At 43.7% G+C, this 21101-nt stretch overlaps 1 protein-coding gene across 1 annotated transcript; it reads right to left on the reverse strand.

The window, feature by feature from the left end:
- Nucleotides 1-1694: 1694 nt before the first annotated feature.
- LOC115176435 (solute carrier family 40 member 1-like) lies at nucleotides 1695-14845 on the reverse strand. Its single transcript, XM_029736478.1, has 9 exons — nucleotides 14743-14845; nucleotides 14082-14149; nucleotides 13693-13852; nucleotides 12971-13086; nucleotides 12421-12547; nucleotides 10329-10607; nucleotides 3524-4066; nucleotides 3374-3439; nucleotides 1695-2024 (listed from the first exon to the last, which is right to left on the reverse strand). Exons 1-9 carry the CDS (start codon nucleotides 14843-14845, stop codon nucleotides 1759-1761), a joined length of 1728 nt encoding a protein of 575 aa, XP_029592338.1. The 3' UTR covers nucleotides 1695-1758.
- Between the last annotated feature and the right edge of the window lie 6256 nt (nucleotides 14846-21101).

Raw genomic sequence — 21101 nt, forward strand, 5'->3', positions numbered from 1 at the left:
ACAGAAAGGAGATGGCCGTACATAGCTAAGAGACATGTCCAAGTCAGTTTTTCAAACACAGTTTTCTTGTACTGTACTGAGGTAAGGTTTTAGTTCATGAGAACAACAAGGAAACAGGATGCGTAGGTGTTCTAGTGTAATACAACACTGCCTTAATCCAGAATCATATAGACCTATCAATCTACTAAACACTGATCTCAAAACAGCTCACAAAATGAAAGAGGAAGTAAAAATCTGTTTGCTATAAATTTGTCAAACTGCATTAATATCACTCTGTTTCTATGTGAAGGAAAAGCATTTACAATTTGGAAGCTATTTTCAGTTATCTAAGTACACAAGCAATTATGGTCATTTTGGTTTCCTCTGATTTCAATGCACGTTATTTTTTCTTACTATCTTTATGTTCTTATGATATGTTCCTGTGATCCGGTTTAAATTATATATATTTTTAATGATATAATGTGTTAATCAATAGACACTGAAATGCGTCTTAGTGATTGATTTGAAAGCTAGGCACATGTCTGCCTGATTCATCCACAGAGAAACAGACCAGGAGAAGATGACACTACAGCCTTCCTCTTCTGTCCATCAAGGGGGGCTCCTTTATAATCTTCACTATCTCACAATCTGACACCAACTTCCCTTTAGTTTTCCTTTTGGACTTCCTGGATTATTTCCAAGTGGACGGAGCAGTAACATGTTTGCCACTTGTTAAAGTTGTTAAGTCTCGTTTCTTCTTCTTTTTATTACTGTCACCTGCTTCACCATGCCCAGTTCTTTCCTGTGTGAAGGTTAGAAAAATACATCAATCCATCCATCCATCCAACTCCCATCCAATCTCTGAGTAGGTTAACAGACTGCCATAATGAAGCTCTTGCAGTAATCCAAAAATTGCTGGAAAGGCGTGTTCTGCTGCTGCTGCTGCTACCTCAGCCTGCCCTCTGTGCCCTTTTCCTGAGGTGGGAGAACCTACCACGGTGAGGGACCAACACTGAGGTGGGAGAACCTACTACGGTGGGAGACCAACACTGAGGTGGGAGAACCTACCACGGTGAGGGACCAACACTGAGGTGAGAGAACCTACTACGGTGGGAGACCAACACTGAGGTGGGAGAACCTACTATGGTGGGAGACCAACACGGAGGTGAGAGAACCTACCACGGTGAGGGACCAACACTGAGGTGGGAGAACCTACCACGGTGAGGGACCAACACTGAGGTGAGAGAACCTACTACGGTGGGAGACCAACACTGAGGTGAGAGAACCTACCACGGTGAGGGACCAACACTGAGGTGGGAGAACCTACCACGGTGAGAGACCAACACTGAGGTGAGAGAACCTACCACGGTGGGGGACCAACACAGGTGTGAGATAACCTTCCACGGTAGGCGATCAAAACTAAGGTGGTAGTAGGGTACCAACACCGCATCTGTTGCGACCACATCAACCTATGTACAGAAGGGAAAAGGTGGATCCTACTCTAGTTAACCTGAGTTCTAGTTTGTTCCTTTACCTTAGCACTTGGCCATACTACACCTGGCCATGCAGGGAGATAGCAACCAGGTTGGGGAGGACACGACACTTGCTGAAATGAATGAATGGCTGGATGGGGGTGAAGGTGTGTTACGGTATTGTATTGTTGCCTAACAATGAGAGCGCAGAGGGAACAAGAGAGAAGAGACATTCATTTCACAGGCAGGCGCAGGCAGAGTGGAGTCTTTGGGCACATGCTTTGTCGCGGAAAGCCGCACGGCCTCCCTACGTGTCCAGGCGTCCAGCAGGTTTTCTCTTGGCTTTGCGTGCATATAGGAAGTACATGGTGTGTCCCGTGGTGATGAACAGTACAGAGATGATGACCAGGATGCCAAAGTGCTGGGGCTGCGGAGCAGAGATGACCATGATGAAGTGGAGAAGGTCCATCAGGTAGTTCATGGAGCTCTGGACCCCGTTGACCACACCACGTTCCGACTCACAGATGTTCTCCTGAAGCAGCTGGGTCACGGTCAGGTCAAAGGACCACAGACCTGGAACACACAGGATAAACAGACGGTCAGTGGTTGCTTTGGTCTATACAGATATACTGCTACACAATGATCTATACAGATAGACTACTAGACTATGGTCTATACAGATAGACTAGTACACTATGGTCTGTACAGATAGACTACTACACTATGATCTATACAGATAGACTACTACACTATAGTCTATACAGATAGACTACTACACCATGATCTACACAGATAGACCACTACACTATGGTCTATACAGATAGACTACTACACTATAGTCTATACAGATAGACTACTACACTATGATCTACACAGATAGACCACTAGACTATGGTCTATACAGAACGACTACTACACTATGACCTATGCAGATAGACTTTCACACTATGGTCTATACAGATATACCACTACACTATGGTCTATACAGATAGACTACTACACTATGATCTATACAGATAGACCACTACACTATGGTCTATACAGATAGACTACAACACTATGATCTATACAGATAGACTACTACACTATAGTCTATACAGATAGACTACTACACTATGATCTACACAGATAGACCACTAGACTATGGTCTATACAGATAGACTACTACACTATGACCTATGCAGATAGACTTTCACACTATGGTCTATACAGATAGACTACTACACTATGATCTATACAGATGGACTACTACACTATGATCTATACAGATAGACTACTACACTATAGTCTATACAGATAGACTACTACACTATGATCTACACAGATAGACCACTAGACTATGGTCTATACAGATAGACTACTACACTATGACCTATGCAGATAGACTTTCACACTATGGTCTATACAGATAGACTACTACACTATGGTCTATACAGATAGACCACTAGACTATGGTCTATACAGATTGACCACTATACTATAGTCTATATAGATAGACCACTAGACTATGGTCTATACAGATTGACTCCTATACTATAGTCTATATGGATAGACCACTATACTATAGTCTATATGGAAAGACCCCTATACTATAGTCTATATGGATAGACCACTATACTATAGTCTATATAGATAGACCCCTATACTATAGTCTATATAGATAGACCCCTATACTATAGTCTATAAGGATAGACCACTAGACTATGGATCCATTGCAGTAGTCTCTTTTCAGTCAGGCACTGGTATAATACAAAAATGATTATCTTCCAACGCTATTTGAACTCATTTACTGAGTCTCATAAGAACTGAATACCCACAGCCTATGTTAGAAACATGCATAATACAGTTGCTATAGTTAAGCTGTGGATCAGCAACTCAATCCAATTGTGAAGGGCCTGGGCCTGGTCGTCCCTCTTACTCACCGATGCGTGCTGTGATGACCCCCAAGAACAGCAGGATTATAGAGATGTAGGAGTCTGGCTCCATGCCTGATGGCATATTCTCAAACAGCACCGTGTTGTTGGTCCAGTGGATGGACGAGCGGTCGGGCAGCAGCGGCTGATTAATGCCACCCTGCATCGGGTAGGTGTGTTTCTGCCTCTGGCCCTCCACCATCCCCCCGGCCTCCGCCAACGTCGAGTTGGCGTTGGCGTCCAGGAAGGGCATGAGCAGGCGGAGGTCCATGGGGCTGCCGGGGGCGAACACAGAACACACACACAGCAGCAGACAGCAAAGATGGAGACAGCTGGAGATGATGCCTGTGTTGACTAAACCGTAGGCCTTCCTCAGCTTGGTGAACATGACGGTGCCCATGAGGCCTGTTATAGCCGAGACCCCCATCAGCAGACTGAGCAGGGAGCCACTGATGCCCTGGGTGTAGGCGTAGCCCGTGGTGATGCAGTCGAAGCCCAGGACAGTTGTGTAGAGGAAGGCCAGGCCCATCCCAGCCAGGAAGACATCCTGGCGGTAGTAGGCCCTCCAGCCGTCCTTACAGGTGCTCAGCAGCCAGCGGAAACGTCCGAAACACAGAGGCAGATTGGTGATCTCCTTGAGGTTCAGGCTCATGTCGTCATCACTGAGGCCCGGGGCTGATGTCACCACCTCACTTTGCTCTACTGAGAGGGAGAGGACAAGCATCAGTCAAGCTACTAACAATGATCTATTGAGAGGACAAGCATCAGTCAAGCTACTAACAATGATCTACTGAGAGGACAAGCATCAGTCAAGCTACTAACAATGATCTACTGAGAGGACAAGCAACAGTCAAGCTACTAACAATGATCTACTGAGAGGACAAGCATCAGTCAAGCTACTAACAATGATCTACTGAGAGGACAAGCATCAGTCAAGCTACTAACAATGATCTACTGAGAGGACAAGCAACAGTCAAGCTACTAACAATGATCTACTGAGAGGACAAGCATCAGTCAAGCTACTAACAATGATCTACTGAGAGGACAAGCATCAGTCAAGCTACTAACAATGATCTACTGAGAGGACAAGCAACAGTTAAGCTACTAACAATGATCTACTGAGAGGACAAGCATCAGTCAAGCTACTAACAATGATCTACTGAGAGGACAAGCATCAGTCAAGCTACTAACAATGATCTACTGAGAGGACAAGCATCAGTCAAGCTACTAACATCATCCATCAACTAACTTAGGGCAACAGTGTTTCAAGTAATACTACGTTTCCATAGAGATGAAAAAGCATGTACACTACCGTTCAAAAGTTTGGGGTCACTTAAAAATGTCCTTGTTTTTGAAAGAAAAGCACCTTTTTTGTCCATTTAAAATAACATAAAATTGATCAGAAATACAGTGTAGACATTGTTAATGTTGTAAATGACTATTGTAGCTGGAAATGGCAGATTTTTTAAGGAATTCTTAAGGTTGTTCTTTACATAGGCGTACAGAGGCCCATTATCAGCAACCATCACTCCTGTGTTCCAATGGCACGTTGTGTTAGCTAATCCAAGTTTAGCATTTTAAAAGGCTAATTGATCATTAGATCATGATCTAAAGGGTTTCCAAGATGGCGTAGCAGTCAGACGTCTTTGTCCTCATCTTTTCGTGTCCCGTGTATATATCGTTTGATATCTTATTTCTTCGCATATATTTTTTAAAATATTTCTCTTAACCTCAACTTCAACATACTCTCCTGCAATCCGCCTCACCCAATGTGGTGTGGATCTGCTATTTTCTTTACTTTTGAACCGGCACCCCCAACAAAAGCTAGCCAGCTAACTAGCTACTAGCTAGTAGTCGGCTAGCCACTGCTAGTGGTCATCAGCTAACCTTTAGCCCGGACAACTCTTGCCAGTCTGCACAGCGCTTCTCAAACCACAGCAAATCGGACATATTTTTCTCCATATCTCCGGATTCCTACCGCAAGCTCTGAGCCTTTTCACCTGGATCATCGCAGCTAGCTAGCTGCTATTTCGAGTGGCCACTCCTGGCTAACGTCTCTGTCCCGAAGCAATAACCAAGTAGCCTGGAGCAAGCCTTTGCTAGGCCCATCTCCCGGCTAGCCGAAGAGGTCCATCAGCCACTCCTTGGGCTTCAATACCTATTTTGCCAATTGGCCTGGACCCCTTTTACTGCCGACACGGAGCCCCGCCGATTCCATCACGACTGGACTGCCAACGTAATCTACCCAAGTTTTTTTTTTAACTGGCTCCTCCGTCGCGATGTCCCCTGAATGTCCATCTGCTAGCCTGCTAGCCGCGGCCCGCTAGCTGTCTAGAGCATATCGGACTGTTAGCTGAAGAGGCCCATCGGACTAATTCTTTGGCCACTATACCTATTTTGCCAATTGGCCTGGACTCTTTTACCACACGGAGCCTTGCGGATCCATCACAACTAGTCTGCCGACGTAACAGCACGAGGGGGCTACAACAGACTTCTTCCATTGCGACGTCCATCTAAGGCCCTTCTGCTAGCTTGCTTGCCCCGGCCCGCTAGCTGTCTGAATTGCTGTGTCTCCAGCCCACCGAGCTACTCACTGGACCCCTATGATCACTCGGCTATGCATGCCTCTGCCTAATGTCAATATGCCTTGTCCATCGCTGTTTTGGTTAGTGATAATTGCCTTATTTCACTGTAGAGCCTCTAGCCCTGCTCAATACACCTTAGCTAACCCTTTAGTCCCACCTCCCACACATGCGGTGACCTCACCTGGTTTAAATGATGTTTCTAAAGACAATATCTCTCTCATCGTCACTCAATGCATAGGTTTACCTCCACTGTACTCACATCCTACCATACCTTTGTCTGTACATTATGCCTTGAATCAATTCTACCGTGCCCAGAAACCTGCTCCTTTTACTCTCTGTTCCGAACGTACTTGAAGACCAGTTCTTATAGCCTTTAGCCATACCCTTATCCTACTCCTCCTCTGGTCCTCTAGTGATGTAGAGGTTAACCAAGGCCCTGCAGTGCCTAGCTCCACTCCTATTCCCCAGGCGCTCTCATTTGTTGACTTCTCTAACCGTAATAGCCTTGGTTTCATGAATGTTAACATTAGAAGCCTACTCCCTAAGTTTGTTTTATTTACTGCTTTGGCACACTCCGCCAACCTGGATGTCCTAGCCGTGTCTGAATCCTGGCTTAGGAAGACCACCAAAACCCCTGAAATTTCAATCCCTAACTATAACATTTTCCGACAAGATAGAACTGCCAAAAGGGGCGGAGTTGCAATCTACTGCAGAGATAGCCTGCAGAGTTCTGTCTTACTATCCAGGTCTGTACCCAAACAATTAGAGCTTCTACTTTTAAAAATCCACCTTTCCAGAAACAAGTCTCTCACCGTTGCCGCTTGCTATAGAGCACCTTCTGCCCCCAGCTGTGCCCTGGACACCATATGTGAATTGATTGCCCCCCATCTATCTTCACAGCTCGTGCTGCTAGGTGACCTAAACTGGGACATGCTTAACACCATGGCCATCCTACATTCTAAAGTTTCTAAATTTAGAACCAGGAACAGATATAGCCCTTGGTTCACTCCAGACCTGACTGACCTTGACCAGCACAAAAAAGCATTGAAAAGCCCCCGCGATATGTAACTTTTCAGGGAAGTTAGGAACCAATATACACAGGCAGGTAGGAAAGCAAAGGCTAGCTTTTTCAAACAGAAATTTGCATCCTGTAGCACAAACTCCAAAAAGTTCTGGGACACTGTAAAGTCCATGGAGAATAAGAGCACCTCCTCTCAGCTGCCCACTAAACTGAGGCTAGGAAACATTGTCACCAGTGATAAATCCACGATAATTGAGAATTTCAATAAGCATTTTTCTACAGCTGGCCATGCTTTCCATCTGGCTACCCCTACCCCGGTCAACAGCCCTACACCCCCCACAGCAACTTGCCCAAACCTCCCCCATTTCTCCTTCACCAAAATCCAGATAGCTGATGTTCTGAAAGAGCTGCAAAATCTGGACCCCGACAAATCAGCCCGGGATAGACAATCTGGACTGTCACGTCCTGACCAGTAAAGGGGTTATTTCTTATTATAGTTTGGTCAGGACGTGGCAGGGGGTATTTGTTTTATATGGTGTGTGTGTATGTAGAGGGGTGTTTGATTTATGTATTCCGGGGTTTTGGTCATTGTTCTATGTTTGTATATTTCTATGTCTGTTCTAGGGTGTTTAGATCTGTGTTTAGGTAATTGGGATTGGGGCCTTCAATTGGAGGCAGCTGTCTATCGTTGCCTCTGATTGAAGGTCCTATAATTAGGAATGTGTTTGTCATGGGAATTGTGGGAGGTTGTTCTTTGCATAGCTGTGTGTTGCCTGCAAGACTGTTTGTCGGCCGGTCTTTGTTTTCGTGTTTTATTATGTAAATAAACATGAGCATTCACGTACTCGCTGCGCCTTGGTCCATTCACTACGACCTACGACCGTTACATGGACCCTCTCTGTTCAACCTCTCTTTCGTATCGTCTGAGATCCCCAAAGATTGGAAAGCAGCTGCAGTCCCCCTCTTCAAAGGGGGAGACACTCTAGACCCAAACTGCTACAGACTTATATCTATCCTACCCTGCCTTTCTAAGTTCTTCGAAAGCCAAGTTAACAAACAGATTACCGACCATTTCGAATCCTACTGTACCTTCTCCGCTATACAATATGGCTTCCGAGCTGGTCATGGGTGCACCTCAGCCACGCTCAAGGTCCGAAACGATATCATAACTGCCATCGATAAGAGACAATACTGTGCAGCTGTATTCATCGACGTGGCCAAGGCTTTCGACTCTGTCAATCACCACATTCTTATCGGCAGACTCAACAGCCTTGGTTTTTCTAATGACTGCCTCGCCTGGTTCACCAACTACTTTGCAGACAGAGTTCAGTGTGTAAAATCGGAGGGCCTGTTGTCCGGACCACTGGCAGTCTCTATGGGGGTGCCAAAGGGTTCAATCCTCGGGCTGACTCTTTTCTCTGTATACATCAATAATGTCCACCTCTACGCAGACGACACCATTCTGTATACTTCTGGCCCTTCTTTGGACACTGTGTTAACTAACCTCCAGACGAGCTTCAATGCCATACAACTCTCCTTCCATGGCCTCCAACTGCTCTTAAATGCAAGTAAAACTAAATGCATTCTCTTCAACCGATCACTGCCCACACCCGCCCGCCTGTCCAGCATCACTACTCTAGACGGTTCAGACTTAGAATATGTGGACAACTACAAATACCTAGGTGTCTGGTTAGACTGTAAACTCTACTTCCAGACTCACATTAAGCATCTCCAATCCAAAATTAAATCTAGAATCGGCTTCCTATTTCACAACAAAGCATCCTTCACTCATGCTGCCAAACATACCCTCATAAAACTGACTTTCCTACCGATCCTTGACTTCGGCGATGTCATTTTCAAAAAAGCCTCTAACACTCTAGTCAGCAAATTGGATGCAACCTATCACAGTGCCATCCATTTTGTCACCAAAGCCTCATACACTACCCACCACTGCGACCTGTACGCTCTCGTTGGCTGGCCATCGCTTCATATTCGTCGCCAAACCCACTGGCTCCAGGTCATCTATAAGTCTTTGCTAGGAAAAGCCCCGCCTTATCTCAGCTCACACGTCACCATAGCAGCACCCACCCGGAGCACACGCTCCAGCAAGTATATTTCACTCATCACCCCCAAAGCCAATTCCTCGTTTGGCCAATTCCTCGTCTTTCCTTCCAGTTCTCTGCTGCCAATGACTGGAACAAACTGCAAATATCACTGAAGCTGGAGACCCATATCTCCCTCACTAACTTTAAGTACCAGCTGTCAGAGCAGCTCACAGATCTCTGCACCTGAACGTAGCTAATCTGTAAATAGCCCATCCAACTACCTCATCCCCATACTGTTATTTATTTTATTTATTTTGCGCCTTTGCACCCCAGTATCTATACTTGCACACTCATCTTCTGCACATCTGTCACTCCAGTGTTTAATTGCTATATTGTAATTATTTTGCCATTATGGCCTATTGATTGCCTTACCTCCCTTATCCTACCTCATTTGCACACACTTTATATATACTTTTTTCTATTTTATTATTGACTGTATGTTTGTTTATTCCATGTGTAACTCTGTGTTGTTGTTTTTGTCACACTGCTTTGCTTTATCTTGGCCAGGTTGCAGTTGTAAAGAAGAGCTTGTTCTCAACTAGCCTACCAACTAGCCTCCCACTCCTCTTTCTATTCTGGTTAGAACCAGTTTGCGCAGTTCTGTGAAGGGAGTAGTACACAGCATTGTTTCAGAAGAAAGGTATTTTCTTCTGGCCATTTTGAGCCTGTAATCGAACCCACAAATGCTGATGCTTCAGATGCTCAAATAGTCTAAAGAAGGCCAGTTTTATTGTGTCTATAAGTAGGACAACAGTTTTCAGCTGTGCTAAAATAATTGCAAAAGGGTTTTCTAATGATCAATTAGCCTTTTAAAATGATAAACATGGATTAGCTAACACAACGTGCCATTGGAACACAGGAGTGATGGTTGCTGATAATGGGCCTCTGTACGCCCATGATGATATTCCATAAAAAATCAGCTGTTTCCAGCTACAATAGTCATTTACAACATTAACAATATCTACACTGTATGTCTGATCAATATGATGTTATTTTAATGGACACAAAATTGGCTTTTCTTTCAAAAAGAAGGACATTTTTAAGTGACCCCAAACTTAGTGTATGTGCTGTGCGTGTTGTGGAATAATGTTTCTTGACCTCACGTATCTTTCAACTGATTTCATCCATTTTTACTGTAAAGTAAAGCTATACTTCACTGTAAAGTTGGATGAAATAGCTCGGAAGATCCGCTATGCTTTACCAACTCAACTGCTGAAGCAGTCACACAGTGACCAGGACATCAGGACACTGACCTTGTGACCCCCTCCTCTCCACCAGTCCCTCCGTCCTCTCTGCTGGTCTCTCCAGGGAGGCCTGGCCGTCCTCGGGCACAGGGGGTTTGACGGACAGCGCCGGGACAATGCGGTAGACCCGGGACAGGAAGATAAACTCCACTATGAGGGACACCAGGTTCCAGCCCAGGATGAAGCCGCAGCCGATCACGTTGGAGGCCAGGGTCATGACCTGTCCCACCGCCAGCGGTGCCAGGATGTTGGTCACCTGATCGATGCGCCGCATGGTAGCATTCATCCCTTCAGATCAGAATCAAACCAAAAGGTACAGGGTTTAGTTGTGGTGATATGGTATCTGTGTTACCAGCTTTACTAATGCCTACATTATCAAACTATTCTGCCTCTATGGTAATGCATGTGATACATCCTAGAAAAACTAAATACACTGCTCAAAAACATAAAGGGAACACTTAAACAACACAATGTAACTCAAACTGTCCACTTAGGAAGCAACACTGATTGACAATAAATTTCACATGCTGTTGTGCAAATTGAATAGACAACAGGTGGAAATTATAGGCAATTAGCAAGACACCCCCAATAAAGGAGTGGTTCTGCAGGTGGTGACCACAGACCACTTCTCAGTTCCTATGCTTCCTGGCTGATGTTTTGGTCACTTTTGAATGCTGGCGGTGCTTTCACTCTAGTGGTAGCATGAGACGGAGTCTACAACCCACACAAGTGGCTCAGGTAGTGCAGCTCATCCAGGATGGCACATAAATGCGAGCTGTGGCAAGAAGGTTTGCTGTGTCTGTCAGCGTAGTGTCCAGAGCATGGAGGCGCTACCAGGAGACAGGCCAGTACATCAGGAGATGTGGAGGAGGCCGTAGGAGGGCAACAACCCAGCAGCAGGACCGCTACCTCCGCCTTTGTGCAAGGAGGAGCAGGAGCAGCACTGCCAGAGCCCTGCAAAATGACCTCCAGCAGGCCACAAATGTGCATGTGTCTGCTCAAACGGTCAGAAACAGACTCCATGAGGGTGGTATGAGGGCCCGACGTCCACAGGTGGGGGTTGTGCTTACAGCCCAACACCGTGCAGGACGTTTGGCATTTGCCAGAGAACACCAAGATTGGCAAATTTGCCACTGGCGCCCTGTGCTCTTCACAGATGAAAGCAGGTTCACACTGAGCACATGTGACAGACGTGACAGAGTCTGGAGACGCAGTGGAGAACGTTCTGCTGCCTGCAACATCCTCCAGCATGACCGGTTTGGCGGTGGGTCAGTCATGGTGTGGGGTGGCATTTCTTTGGGGGGCCGCACAGCCCTCCATGTGTTCGCCAGAGGTAGCCTGACTGCCATTAGGTACCGAGATGAGATCCTCAGACCCCTTGTGAGACCATATGCTGGTGCGGTTGGCCCTGGGTTCCTCCTAATGCAAGACAATGCTAGACCTCATGTGGCTGGAGTGTGTCAGCAGTTCCTGCAAGAGGAAGGCATTGATGCTATGGACTGGCCCGCCCGTTCCCCAGACCTGAATCCAATTGAGCACATCTGGGACATCATGTCTCGCTCCATCCACCAACGCCACGTTGCACCACAGACTGTCCAGGAGTTGGCAGATGCTTTAGTCCAGGTCTGAGAGGAGATCCTTCAGGAGACTATCTGTCACCTCATCAGGAGCATGCCCAGGCGTTGTAGGGAGGTCATACAGGCACGTGGAGGCCACACACACTACTGATCCTCATTTTGACTTGTTTTAAGGACATTACATCAAAGTTGGATCAGCCTGTAGTGTGGTTTTCCACTTTAATTTTGAGTGTGACTCCAAATCCAGATCTCCATGTGTTGATAAATTGGATTTCCATTGATTATTTTTGTGTGATTTTGTTGTCAGCACATTCAACTATGTAAAGAAAAAAGTATTTAATAAGATTATTTCATTCATTCAGATCTAGGATGTGTTATTTTAGTGTTCCCTTTATTTTTTTGAGCAGAGTACATAGAGTGTTTGATAACCTTGAAGTGCTTTAACTAGCAGCCAGTTTAGCAGCTGAAACAGAAACAACAATCCCTCGTGATGTAATAGCGTGTGGCAGGTCTGCCAGTCTCACCGGCGAGGTGACCCCGGTTGTATCCAGTGATAACCACAATCCAGTCCCTCTGGATGGCGATGGTCAGCGCTGTGCTTGCTAGGTTAGCCACATCTGCCAGGACGATCACCACCGTATAACAAACCACCTTGTGTAAGTTTTGTGATGCAACACGTTACTACGCATGACAGCACAGAGCAGCAGGAGGCTCAGAACAGCAGCAGCAACAACATGGACACAGAACAGTGCAGGAGAAACAGCAACCGTCACAGCAGTTTGCAATAATATATCTAGCCTGATTCTCAGCAGACCTGGGTTTAAGTAGTATTCATTTTCTTTCAAATACAATGAGAGTTTGATTGAGCATGCCTGGAGCACTGGATGGGTGGAGTTTGTCATTTTAGGACTATTCCATTGGTTCCATTGCACCAGGCAAACTCAATCAAGTGCAAATAAAGTCTTTGAAAGGATACAAATGCTATTTGAATCCATATCTGATTCCAAAACATACTGTTGGTTCACATTATGAGAGTTTAGACAGTGTGGGAGAGAAAATGAAAAATATACTCACAGTTAACCAGCCATCCCAAATGCTCTCAATCCACTGTTTATATAAGAAGACCAACATCAGCACAATGCTACACACCGTCACTGAAATGTTCTGAACCAACAACGATGCATGTGCCACTAAAACCAAGGAGGGAGAAGAAACTAAGATTCTAAAATATTCTGGGACAATGCATTTCAGAGAACCATAAAGACTTCTACAGAACCATAAATGTATCATTGGTCTTAAAGGGGCATTCTGCAGTTGCTATAGCACATTCATTTTTGGACTTTTAAAGTAATGATATATAGCTATTGATCGTAAAATAATATAACTTAGAAATGACTCATGAGCTTAGTTCATCTGTTGTACCCCATTAGATCCCCAAATATATGCTTGTTTTACTTTGTAATTGTAAACTAACTCTGTATAGCTTCAAAACATGATTAAAACTATAATGTTCGTCTCATGGATGGTCAGTACTTGCATCCATAGCTCCATCTATGAATTTGTGAGTGGTTACATTTATCCAGCCAAATCCCTCAGCAATTTACCAAAATAGTGGTGTGGTGCAACTTTGTTACTGTTTGAACTGCAGAGTGCCCATGTGAGGCAGAGAGGCAGGAAATTAGGACTGCGTCCCAAATAGCATCCTATTCCCTATTGTATTACAGTACCTTTAGGGCGCCATTTGGGACTAGATGTCAGTCCCTATAGCTGTAAATAGAAATGACTGTTGGTCTAACCTTTGTTCCTGGGGTTGCGGTCAACCCAGTCCCCAATCAACGCCCCTAGCAGCAGCACTGACCCCGCCACCACCAAGCCGAATATTGCGGTCAGCAGCAGGTTACGTCCATACAGCTCGATCAAGAACACCGAAATGGCAAAGTGCCACATACGGTCACCCTATTAGAAAGACAAATAGTCATCTTGACGGAGAAGAACGTTTTTAGCCTTTGGCTTTTAGCTTTTTACTCTTTCTAGGGGTAAAGGGCATAAAGAGAAATGTAAAGTATGTCCATCTTTCATTGATTTGCAAGACACTACCAGGTTGATGACATAAACCTTATAGTGTCCAGCCGGTATGGCTTTGTAGCTCTCTTACCCATTGTTGTTACATGAAAAGGCTTCTTACCCACATGGACAGTGCCCCACTGACGTAGATCAGGAATTTAGGGCCCCTGAGGTAGATGAGGGCTGACCCTGGTGAGTAAGTTCAACAGAGACACACAGTAACATGAACAATAACCAGAGATAACATCATTATGAGTCTACAGGACACATTCTGCATCTATAGCTGGAAAACCACCTAATATTTAGCACTGGGCATCAGAGTATGTCTGAACATATTTTGTAACAGGATGTGTTCTGATCAGAAATCAAAAGCATTAAGCTGCTCTTACACCTAACACTTTACATTAAGTAGATCGTACACCTAAAACTTTACATTAAGTAGCTCTTATACCTAACCCTTTACATTAAGTAGCTCGTACACCCAAAACTTTACATTAAGTAGCTGTTATACCTAACACTTTACATTAAGTTTCACTTATACCTAACACTTTACATTAAGTTGCTCTTATACCTAACCCTTTACATTAAGTAGCTCATACACCTAACACTTTATATTGGGTTGCTCTAATACCTATATAAATGTAACGCTGTGATTCCGACAATCACAACATGTTGTTACATCATCATTAAGTAATAGCTGTGTAGTTGTATTGTCAGGTCATGAGGTCAAGGTAAACTCTTGGTCATCTCTCTCTCTCCACTCCCACAATAGACGAGCTGACCTGATGTACTCCTGGCCTTCCTGGCCCGAGCCTCCCTGATGTCATCAGACTCAAACTCCACCACCACCCCTCCACACTGGGCTGCGTCTGCTCTCAGGGACATCGCCTGTACAGAGTCCAAACCAGGTCACCGGTCAGGGGTCAGAGGACATACAACTACTGTAAAATAATCCAGAAGGGGCTTGTCAACTCAAAGGAACTAGTAGAATTAAGAATGGGCCTGCTCAACTCAATTGAACTAGAATATACAGTTGAAGTCGGAAGTTTACATACACCTTAGTCAAATACATTTAAACTCAGTCTTTCACAATTCCTGACATTTAATCCAAGTAAAAATTCCCTGTCTTAGATCAGTTAGGATCGCCACTTTATTTTAAGAATGTGAAATATCAGAATAATAGTAGAGAGAATTATTTATTTCAGCTTTAATTTCTTTCATCACATTCCCAGTGGGTCAGAAGTTTCCGTACACTCAATTGGTATTTGGTAGCATTTCCTTTAAATTGTTTAACTTGGGTCAAACGTTTCGGGTAGCCTTCCACAAGCTTCCCAAAGTAAGTTGGGTGAATTTTGGCCCATTCATCCTGACAGAGCTGGTGTAACTGAGTCAGGTTTGTCGGCCTCCTTGCTCGCACACGCTTTTTCAGTTCTGCCCACACATGTTCTATAGGATTGAGGTCAGGACTTTGTGATGGCCACTCCAATACCTTGACTTTGTTGTCCTTAAGCCGTTTTGTCACAACTTTGGAAGTATGCTTGGGGTCATTGTCCATTTGGGAAACTCATTTGTGACCAAGCTTTAATTTCCTGACTGATGTCTTGAGATGTTGCTTCAATATATCCACATAATTGTCCTACCTCATGATGCCATCTATTTTGTGAAGTGCATCAGTCCCTCCTACAGCAAAGCACCCTCACAACATGATGCTGCCACCCCCGTGCTTCACGGTTGGGATGGTGTTCTTCGGCTTGATAGCCTCCCCCTTTTTCCTCCAAACATAACGATGGTCATTATGGCCAAACAGTTCTATTTTTGTTTCATCAGATCAGAGGACATTTCTCCAAAAAGTACGATCTTTGTCCCCATGTGCAGTTGCAAACCGTAGTCTGGCTTTTTTATGATGGTTTTGGAGCAGTGGCTTCTTCCTTGCTGAGCGGCCTTTCAGGTTATGTCGATATAGGACTCGTTTTACTGTGGATATAGATACTTTTGTACTTGTTTCCTCCAGCATCTTCACAAGGTCCTTTGCTGTTGTTCTGGGATTGATTTGCACTTTTCGCACCAAAGTACGTTCATCTCTAGGATACAGAACACGTCTCCTTCCTGAGTGGTGTGACAGCTGCGTGGTCCCATGGTGTTTATACTTGCGTACTATTGTTTGTACAAATGAACGTGGTACCTTCAGGCGTTTGGAAATTGCTCCCAAGGATGAACCAGACTTGTGGAGGTCTACAATTTTATTCTGAGGTCTTGGCTGATTTCTTTTGATTTTCCCATGATGTCAAGCAAAGAGGTACTGAGTTTGAAGGTAGGCCTTGAAATACATCCACAGGTACACCTCCAATTGACTCAAATGGAGGTGTACCTGAAGCTTCTAAAGCCATGACATAATTTTCTGGAATTTTCCAAGCTGTTTAAAGGCACAGTCAACGTAGTGTATGTAAACTTCTGACCCACTGGAATTGTAATACAGTGAATTATAAGTGAAATAATCTGTCTGTAAACAATTGTTGGAAAAATTACTTGCGTCATGCAAAACTATAGTTTGTTAACAAGAAATGTGTGGAGTGGTTGTTTTAATGACTCCAACTTAAGTGTTTGTAAACTTCTGACTTTAACTGTAACTAGTATTATTAAGAATGGGTCTGTTCAAGTCAATTAAACTACAATATAACTAGTATTATTAAGAATGGGTCTGTTCAACTCAATATAACTACAATATAACTAGTATTATGAAGAATGGGTCTGTTCAACTCAATAGAACTAGAATAGAACTAGTAGTATTAAGAATGGGTCTGTTCAACTCAATAGAACTAGAATATAACTAGTAGTATTAAGAATGGGTCTGTTCAACTCAATAGAACTAGAATAGAACTAGTAGTATTAAGAATGGGTCTACTCAATGCAATAGTCTGTTTAATAAAGGTATATGGGTGCATTGCCGAGTCCTTAGGGCATACACTAGTAATAGAAAAACCGAAACTCATTGAACATGTTCTTTAGAACACGTGTCAAACTCATTCCATGGAGGGCCGAGTGTCTGCAGGTTTTCACTCCTCCCTTGTACTTGATTGAGGAATTAAAGTCACTAATTAGTAAGGAACTCCCCTCATCTGGTTGTATAGGTCTTAATTGAAAGGAAAACCAAAATTCAGCAGACTCTAGGCTCTCCATGGAATGAGTTTGACACCCCTGCTTTAGAAGTTCAATTCCTTTTAACAGCACATCAACATTTAAATGACAGGTTTAAGAAAAGTTTGTTGACATGAAGTAAAAGAGCACCTTATTAAGCCTCAACCATGTCTAACATGTTCATCTGTTGAAGTCAGTATCTGGTTGCATTTGACAAGATCAGATAATGTTCAGTGACTGACACAAGATGGATTCTGATTCATAAACCCTCATGTTAATTATCTTAGTGCCACCAGTCTTCACATCTTGTACCTTATCCTTTCATATCTCAGAAACCATCTCAGATAAACGTGTCTCAGACAAAATATTGTCAACCAGAAAGTACATCACACCGCAAATGTTGTTCTCAAGGTGTTTGTGCTTTGCCTGTCTGAAATTAATACAAATACTATTTCAGTGTTATTTAACATGACTTGCAGTTCAGATTCTGAGGCCTACATATAAGATGGCTCCCATAGGTCATTAGGTCAAACCATCTGCAGCAGGGTACACATTCTGTTTACCTCAAATCTGGCAATAACATACTGTACCTCAGGAAGACATTTCACAACACATCAAGCCAAGAACACACATAAACACATTTTAAACTTAAATCTCTGAAAACAAATACATTTGAGCATTTCTAGCACTGTGCGTCGATGTGCTGCTTCAATGTGCACTAAACTGCAGAGCAAAACCAAGCCAACATTTCCAGTCCTCCATGTAAAAAAAAGATATTAACACTTCTTAAGACATTTCTCAAACAATCCCAACACCACCTTGGCTCTGATGTTAGGGTGAATCCTTGCAGGTGCTCCTTGATGAGGTGTCTTTTGCCATGTATCCTACATGGAGATGCTCCTCTTTCCGGAGAGCTGGAATTCAAGCTATAGTAGTCTGAAAGGCTTGATAGAATCAGTGTGTAAAAATGCACCATTGTATGAAAGTGCCAGAAAAGCAGAACGAGGGACAACAAAAGCAGCCAGAGTATTCCAAAGCACGTGACAATGAGGGGACAATATCTCTGTCCCCCCCGCACCACAGAAAGGATAACCGTGTCACTCGTATGACACATGCACACACAGACAAAAACACACACAGACGCACACGCGCATGCGTGCACACACATACACAAGACCAGTTGAGTTCTGACAAAACTGGACCAGTGATAACATGAAACCATAACAAATAATGCAAAAGTTCTTCACAGTATGTAAGTTATACGTAACAAAAATATAAACACAAAATGTAAAAGTCTTGATCCCATGTTTCATTAGCTGAAATAAAAGATCCCAGAAATGTTCCATACTCCCCAAAATCGTATTTCTTTCAAATTTTGTGCACAAATCTGTTTACATCCCTCTTTGTGAGCATTGCTCCTTTGCCAAGATAATCCATCCACCTGACAGGTGTGGCATATCAAGAATCTGATTAAACAGCATGATCACTACACATTACACATCTTCATTATCACAAATATTGGCACATCAAACAGAGGATGTAAGGAGCTTTCTGTATTTAGTTGCGTTCTGTGTCTTTCTTTATTTACAGTAGATACAGTCGGCCTCTGTCTTTCCACATGGATATAATTGTGCAGTGATGAACTTGGCTGCCTACTGGTCCTCTTGCATCAGTCTCACCAATAACAAGCCACACATGCCATACAAAAAGCAGGAAGCTGAGGGAGTAAAAAATAGTGTTCAAACACTGTTGAATCATAACAATTAAATAAGGTTTATTTCCTTAAAATGAACCTATCAATTTTATCAATATCATTGGCCATCTGACCTACAGTATGTAGCAATAAGTAATAATGTTTTGAAAGATGGAGAAGGTAATTAACTACTGAAAGGGATAAATAATCCCACAGAAAGATTATGATAGTGAGTGTTGTTTTACTGTAGAGTGCAGGTAAAAAGTATGACACTGAATTGACCACCAAGTACCCTGCCGTGTGTGTGTGTGTGTGTGTGTATCAGAGGGGTTGGGTACAGCAGAAGACACAGTTCTGTCTGATATGGAAAAAGTATTCTTCTTCTTCATTGTTCTACATGTCTCTGAACGTAAGTGTCATTCTAAAACGGGGTTATGATTTCGTCTGTCCATGATACGTTTCTTCAGGAAGAGAGTGAATCTGTAGAGGGCCACTAGAGGGATTGAGACACAGGGGACAGCAGACAGCATCACACAGCAAACACCCAGCGGGATAGGGCTGCAACTCAGCCATGGGGAAGTGGACCTATGGAAAGGAGAGGATGTTTCTTTACCCAGTTCATCTAAAAATATGTCAAGTTTGCATCGATCACGTTTATTGGATGTAAAATAACTGGATTAAACATTAAGTAATATCATAATTTATTATTATCTGTATCTTGTCCTACTTCAGACTGAAGTGATGCAACATTGCAACATGCAACAAAAGCTGTCTCTTACATAGTCAGGGTTCCATGTAGCGTAAGTGGGTTGAGTTTCAGCCTGGACAACCGCGTAAGCCAGGAAGACCATCAGCAGCATCAGCAGGCTAATCACTCTGCACGTGGCCTGAAAATGTTAGGCCTTCGCCCCGTCCTCCACTCCACGTCATCACTGAACCTGAGAACATAGAAACATTCTCAGATGAGTTGAAGAAAGAAAAACAAAGATTTGATACTATTTTGTTATCTTTGCACTTGAGATTGAGCTTGATCAGAAGTGAGATAATTTATAGATGGAAAAAACACATAAATGAAGTAGTACTAACTTGTTTATCCCATAGATGTAAACCACAGCGATGATCTCAAAGAAGACTATGATGAGTAGAAGCAGGGATCCTACATAGCAGTTGAAGATCTCCAGCCAGTAGTTTCCTGAGCCCATGGTAAAGATCAGAGCCACAGTGAAGGAGGTGAGGCACATCAACCCTAATAAAACAAACAGACAAATACATGATTATCCATGACTGATTCTATGTTATTATTATTTTCTTAAATATATATTTGTATGTATTTTCTGACTTTATTAAACAGAGAGAGCGAGAGGGGAAGACAGTGGGGAAAGCTAGAGAGAGTTTGAGTCAAAGGGCAGTAAAGGCCAGATTTGAAACCTATGCTGACACCGGCATTACCTCTAGACCAGCTAGGCCACGACCAGGTAGGCCACCAGATATTAGAATAGCTGAGAACATTGGGTAGATTGTTTTGGAGTCTGAAGGAGCTTGAACGGTATGTCTATAGCAGTGAAGGCTCCTCAGAGGAGGAAGGGGAGGACCATCCTCCTCAGTAAAACTCCAGATTGTGGCTTTAATCTAAACTCACATTCCCCCATATTGAGTTGCGCAAGAGATGACCCCTTGACACAGTTTAAGTAGGATCAATAGCACAAGTTTAATATACCCAGGGGAGGCTCCTCAGAGGAGGAAGGGGAGGACCATATTCACGTCACCAAATAATTGATTAAAACACACTGTTTTGCAATGGTCTACAGTAGCCTCAACAGCACTCTGTAGGGTAGCACCATTGTGTAGTCAGAGGACAGCTAGCTTCCGTCCTCCTCTGGGTACATTTACTTCAATACAAAACCTAGGAGACTCTTGGTTCTCTCCCCTTCCATAGACTTACACTGTAATTATGACAACTTCCAGAGGACATCCTCCAAACTGCTCTTGAAACATGAACTGACATGTTGTCCACCCAATCAAAGGATCAGAGAATGAATCTAGTACTGCAAGCATAAGCTACAGCTAGCTAGCACTACAGTGCATAAAAAGTGGTGAGTAGTTGACTCAAAGAGAGAGAAAGACAATACTTCAAGAGTTTTCAACAAATTCATTTCTTCAAAAATGAAGGAGAAGCAAGAGAGAGAGAGAGAAAGAGGCTGACTTCGGTCGTCAGTTCGGTTGTCCTCCAACACATTTCTGCATTTGGCTTCTGGGTTAAGCAGGCGGGCATTAAGAGTGGTTTGGTGGGTCATGTTTCGGAGGGAGCATGAC

Source organism: Salmo trutta, chromosome 37 (assembly GCF_901001165.1).
Source record: "Salmo trutta chromosome 37, fSalTru1.1, whole genome shotgun sequence".
Taxonomy (NCBI): Eukaryota; Metazoa; Chordata; class Actinopteri; order Salmoniformes; family Salmonidae; genus Salmo; species Salmo trutta.

What these genes read in the sequence shown, in the direction of transcription:
- LOC115176435 (XM_029736478.1), bottom strand. Translation starts at nt 14,845, where the DNA reads ATGTCCCTGAGAGCAGACGCAGCCCAGTGTGGAGGGGTGGTGGTGGAG. An exon ending in CCGCAACCCCAGGAACAAAG is followed by an intron (nt 13,087 to 13,692) that starts GTTAGACCAACA and finishes CCTTGGTTTTAG; the next exon opens with TGGCACATGCATCGTTGTTG. An exon ending in TTTGGGATGGCTGGTTAACT is followed by an intron (nt 12,548 to 12,970) that starts GTGAGTATATTT and finishes AACTTACACAAG; the next exon opens with GTGGTTTGTTATACGGTGGT.